Source organism: Coptis chinensis, chromosome 3 (assembly GCF_015680905.1).
Source record: "Coptis chinensis isolate HL-2020 chromosome 3, ASM1568090v1, whole genome shotgun sequence".
In the NCBI taxonomy this organism is placed as follows: Eukaryota; Viridiplantae; Streptophyta; class Magnoliopsida; order Ranunculales; family Ranunculaceae; genus Coptis; species Coptis chinensis.
In genome coordinates, this window is record NC_141458.1 from 79,725,669 (window position 1) to 79,731,747 (window position 6,079).

Genomic DNA, 6,079 nt, shown 5'->3' on the forward strand with positions numbered 1-6,079 from the left:
TTGTTCACAAATATTAAGTTTTAACCTAAAAATTTCTTATAATTTAATCCATAACAATTTTCACATTGAACCCACAAATGCCTGTATTTTTGGCTTATATCAAGATCAGTATATCTTCCTATCATATCGAAATCACTTCCATTTGTGCTAGTTTGTATACTGAAACTCTCGTTGTCAATACTATTTACGCTTTCATTACAAGTGTAACTATAAATATAACTCTTACTGTAATTGTTTCTATTGCTTGAAATGGAACTATCCATATTTATTTCAGAACGAGGATAATTCTCAATGCAACTAGTAATGTGATTATTCCAACTATATTGAGTATCATACATGTAATGGTCATAGTAGTGATTGTCACTCTTAAACCCATCATTTGGATAACTAGTAAAAAAACTTTCCAGTTCACTTTCGAGGAAAAGAAGCGATCATTTTCAATCTCAAAAATTTTATTTTCAATATCAAAATATATGGAATAATTTTCACCATTACTATCCCTAACTAAAAAGTGTCATCGAGATCAAACTTCAAATGTCTCTCGATACCAAAAATGATCAACATTATTAGAGCTATCATCCCAACCATGAATCATATTATTCATAACAGTGGTCTTCACTCCGTTGGGTATTTTCAATGGGACCAATACCCATTCTTCGATTTACTTAGCCCACACCTGTGTTCTAACTCTTCCTTAGACAACATTGAATTGAACCACCATTTTTCCATAGAGCCTTCCTGCCCCCTATTTGAATGAAAATACAATAGATGAATAGCCGTTCGATGAACAATCATTTGAAAATTTCCTCTCGGAATAAGCATATAGATCCAATCACTAGGATCATTAACTAATAACGAGTAAGTATTGAAAGAAATGATTCTATTATGGAAATCGGGTTTTTTTTTTTTTTTTTTTGAAAGGCAAGCAGGGTTTTTGAGAGGTCCCTTACCCCTATTTTATTAAAATGAAAGCACTAACTTGGTTACATGGATTAGAGTCTTACATATATTTTGCCCGAGGCATCATCATACACAATTTTCCGTACATCCTCAGAAAAAGAGCTAGGTATGATTACCACGTAACTTATGGATGGTATATTTCCTGCCAAAATGTCGGCCAACTTGTTCGCTTCTCGGAATACATGTTTGAGATTAAACATTTGTAATTGTGTTGTTAAGCTATTAATCTCCCCCATCAGATGGTTGGCGCGCCATGGGTGCTTGTTCTTGTCTTTCAAATACGAGACAACTGCAGTAGAGTCTGTTTGGGCTTGAATTTTGAGACACCTGTGTTCCACAGCAAGTTTGAGGCCTTGTGTGAGGCCTTGTAGCTCAATAAGATCGATTGTCGAGTACTCTGACCTTCCTTGTGCAGCCACAATCACTTCCCCTTGACAATTCCGAATCACTGCTGCCCACCCACCTAGTGTACCCTGTAGAGACCCATCTGTGTTGAGTGAACACATTCCTGTAAGTGGTTTCTCCCATACACACTGCCTTAGTTCATGCTGTCTCGGTTCCACATATACACCCCACATCTGCATGATCCTGTTCCTTTCGGGCCCTTCTTCCATTTCCAGTTTAAGAGAATGGAGTTTTGTGGAAACATCTTGAATAAGTAATTTACTAACCCTGCAGAGCTATTGTGTTTTGTCTTTGGAAGATCGCGTTTGTTCCTTTCTTGCCACACACAATAAATAAACCCATTAAATAGAAGCCTTTAATATGTCTGCTGCACCCCTTTTTCCTTCGTTTCCGGTTCCACCCACTCAAGTTGATCTGCAAATTTGCGCTTCTTGGTTTATCATAGCCTGCGTGCTTCAAACTGTGTTGCCATATGAATTGAGTAAATGTGCATTGAAAGAACATATGTTCCTCGATTTCCCTTTCCCTCCAACACAACACACATGTGTCATCAGGTACAGTACCCCATTCTTTCAACTTGCTTGTCGTTTTCAGTCCCCCCTTGAGCGTGAGCCATGCAATAAACGAATGCCGCGGAATTCTATTAGCAAACCAGACAAGATGATCCCAACAGTTTGAAGCTTTGGTGGTTCTTACGCTATCATAGGTCTCTGTGAGATTGTAATCTCCTCGCTTTGTAGCTATCCATATCACCTTGTCAGTCCCATGTCCCACTTTTAGGTCTTCTTCAATGGCTAGAGCAATATCAGGTATGTGAGCTTTGACACGTGCGGGTATACTCCACTGTCCATCCACTATTATATTACTCACACGTGCATTCAGTCGACACGTTGAGTTATTTGTGAGAGATAAGGGAAACTCGTCTTTCAAAATACCTTCGGGGTGCCATGGATCCAGCCAGAACTTAGTACCTCTGCCATCACCAATTTGGTGATGAACTATGTTCTGAGCTTCTTTCCGATTCTTCAGTATATTGCGCCATACCCAGGAGCAGTCATTGGGGATCTTGAGCTACCAAATATTTCTATCTCGGATCAAATTCTTTGTAACCCATTTGGTCCATAAGGTATTGCTAGAGCTGACAAGGTTCCAAAGATGTTTGAGGTTTGCTGCTACATTCAGCACTTTTAAACTTCGAATCCCAACTAAGGAAAACAAATGCAATAATCAATGCATGAGACGTGGAACACTCGGGCCCATTCCATAGAAAGTTTCTGCATAGCTGATTAATGGTATCAATTGTCGACTGAGGTAACACAAAGGATGTTGTCCAGTATATACTCATTCCATTTAGAACTGCCTTAAGAAGTTGGAGTCTTCCTGCATAAGACAACGCTCTACCTTTCCACGCCTGAATTCTCTGTCTCACCTTCTCTATCAATGGAGTACAATCTCTGGCTTTCAGTCTTGTGGTAATCAACGGGAGCCCGAGATACTTAACTGGAAGTGCCCCTCTCGGAAACTGTAGAATCTCCCCCATTTGAACAGCAACAGTGTCTGGAATGCCTGAGTAGAACATTTGACTCTTCTGAAAATTCACTTGTAGCCCCGTGCATCTTGCTAAGCTTTGAAGGGTATTTTTGAGTGTGCTCACTGTATTTAGATCCCCATTCATGAAGGCAATGAGGTCATCAGCGAAGGATAAATGTGTTACTATCGGGTTGGAGCACTTGGGATGTAAGCGGTAACTCCCTTCTTCAACTTGTTTCTGAATCATTTGGGTGAAAAAATCCATGACAAGCACAAACAAATATGGTGACATCGGATCTCTTTGCCTGATTCCTCTCCTGCCTCTGCAATACCCAAACGGTGTTCCGTTGATCATTATGCTATAACTGGGAGTTTTGATGCAATTTTGTATCCAACTGACAAACATTGGAGGAATTCAATTACGTTGAGGGCATATCACCGCTTCCCATCTCATCTGTATCATATGCCTTCTTTAAGTCAATCTTTCTTTGCACATCTTGGGGGCCCTTGTCTCTATGATAATTGTGTAGCAACTCATGGACAAGATAACATTATCTCAATGCATCGCCCAACAATAAACGTGGACTGATTGAGAGATATCACCTGAGGCATAAATGCCTTCATCCTGCATGTAATTATCTTGGTTATGCACTTGTAGATCACATTGCAGCATGTAATGGGTCTATAATCCGCTAGTGAATTAGGTGATAACACTTTCGGTATCAAGGTTATGCATGTGGCATTCACCTCCTGTAGAATCCTGCCCGATCTGAAGAAATTCCTGACTGCCTTTACAAAGTCATCTCCCACTATTCTCCAATCCGCTTTGAAAAATAGTGCAGAGAACCCATCACTGCCGGGAACCTTGTCATCTTCTACGTTGGCAAGACACTCAATGATCTCATCTCGCGTTACCTCCCGAACCAGCAGATTCTTAGTATTCTCATCCAGCTGGGCAACCTGAATGTCCCCTATTTCTGTGAAATCCAGTTCCTCTAACACCTCAGGGCTGTACATCTCTTGGTAGTACTTGACGCATTCATTCCCAATGTCAGCTAAGTCTTCATACACTGTACCTTGCTCATCTTTAAGACAGTTGATCTTGTTAGTCATCCTTCTAACCTTGATAGAGTTGAAGAAATATGTTGTATTGTTGTCCCCTAGAGTCACCACACGATCTCGACTTTTGTTTGCATTCGACTCCTCGGCCACCGCTTTAACATACCTAGTTGTTAGCACTTTCTCCTATATGCTGTACTCATGGTTGAGGGGCTGAGTCTGTAGTTTCCCCTGGATTTCAACTATTGCCTTCTCTGCTTCCTCTTTCTTATATGTTATCCTTCCTCTCTCCTCATTCCATTTGATCAGTGCATCTTTCGCATGTTTCAATTTCTTCATAAATGTGAACATCGGGTTGCCTACAACAGGAATGTCCCATGCCCCCTGAATAACTTCTCTGAATCCCTCTTGTTGAATCCAGTAATTGAAGAAGCGAAAAGATTTTTTATACCTCCCTGTGCTTCTGGTTGATGCTACCACTATGGACGAGTGATTAGAAATTGCCCCGGGTCCCTTGTAATGTGCCTCTGTATCAGTAAACTCACTCACCCACTCAACATTCACCATAACTCTGTCAAGCTTTCTCCATGCTCTCTGTTCCTGCTTATTGGTCCATGTTAAGAAGTTTCCTGTCTGTTTCGGATCCATCAGTCCACTCATAGTGACACATTGCAATAGATCCGAGTAGTGGTGTGGCCTTGTTTCTGTTCCCCCGACCCTCTCTTGTGGGCTCAGTACTGAATTAAAATCCCCAAGTATCATCCATGGTTTCTGAATAGTGTAAGAGAGCTGAATCAGGTTCCTCCATAGTGCATTCCTTCTTTCTCGGTTATTCAATCCATATACTACTGAGATGACAAAATTCTTCCCATTCATCAGTGAAACATTCATGGTTATGCTTTGCGCATCTTTCTCTATGAGACTCATTCTACATGTCTGTGGATTCCAACAGCACCATATTCTGCCCAAGTCACTATGTTCATAGTTATGCTTAACTAGCCAGCCGGACAACATACATTACTCACTGCTTGCACATTCTGTTGTTTAACTCTTGTCTCAACAATACCTATAATGCTCAGCTTTGATCTTCTAATCATATCCTTTACTTCATACTGCTTGAACCTTTAATTAAGTCCCCATATATTCCAACAGCCCACACTAATCATAAAAAATTAATTTTGAGTGGACAGTGGGCCAAACCGAGACCCCTCTCGTGGATTGCCCTCCTTACTTGTGCCTGATGTCTCTGGCCTTCTGAGGATGTGTAAAGACTTCCCTTGTTTGTGAATGTCTTTGATTTCAGTTGGACCTTTCTGTTTTGCCCGATGCATATCATTCCCTCCTCCGCTCGATGTCCCTTTTTCAGTTGCATCCTCTCTTGTTTCTGTTTCTACCCCTTTGTTCTGCCATGTTTCTCACCTTGAGTGTCCCGTGTCTCTTTAGTGTTTCGGGTTCTTAGGACATGGTGCTTCTCTTTAGGTGCCTTCCCTCTCTACGGTAGCTTTGGTGGTATGCTTCACGGTCGAGTCTCCCACTCCCCCGATCAGTTATAGTGAGTGCTTCATCCACTTTTGTATTGCCCTGTCCCTCTCCTAGTCACCGGTTCCTTTGGGTTGGGTTTCTCCTTAGGACATGCTTGTGTCATATCTTTCTTTAGCGGACCTCCTTCTTTTTGCCTCATGTTGCCTGTCTTTGCTAGCTGTTTGGCACAGTGGGTATCAAGTGACCAAATACCTTACATTCTCGAGCATAGAGGAGGTTTCCAATTGTACTTTCGAAAAGCTACATCAAAAGCCTTTTTCGATCCACCACTACGTTGTATGATAAGAGCCCAAACCTGTAGTTTTAACCCCTTAATAATCATCTTTGTTAGACCAATTATGTGAATAATAAGTAAGAGTTAATACTGATTACGTGTTTTATGCATTTCGGGGCTTCAAAGTCCATTATGTGCGAAATGTGCCACTTTAGCGAGATAAAGGAGCAAAGTCGGCTGAGAACTTCGAATGCCATATCTTTGGACTCAGACCTCGGATTGAGGCCTACCTTATGTCAAAACGACCGGCTCGGAAAGCGCTTTGCAATGGTCCAAGCCTTGACCCAATCAGAGGAGCAGAAGTGGACG

General features: G+C 41.4%; 1 protein-coding gene across 1 annotated transcript; it reads right to left on the reverse strand.

Annotated features, from left to right (window-relative positions):
- Positions 1–4,140: 4,140 nt before the first annotated feature.
- On the reverse strand, positions 4,141–4,845 carry LOC147511004 (uncharacterized). Its single transcript, XM_086598326.1, has one exon. It carries the CDS (start codon positions 4,843–4,845, stop codon positions 4,141–4,143), a length of 705 nt encoding a protein of 234 aa, XP_086454452.1.
- Positions 4,846–6,079: the final 1,234 nt, after the last annotated feature.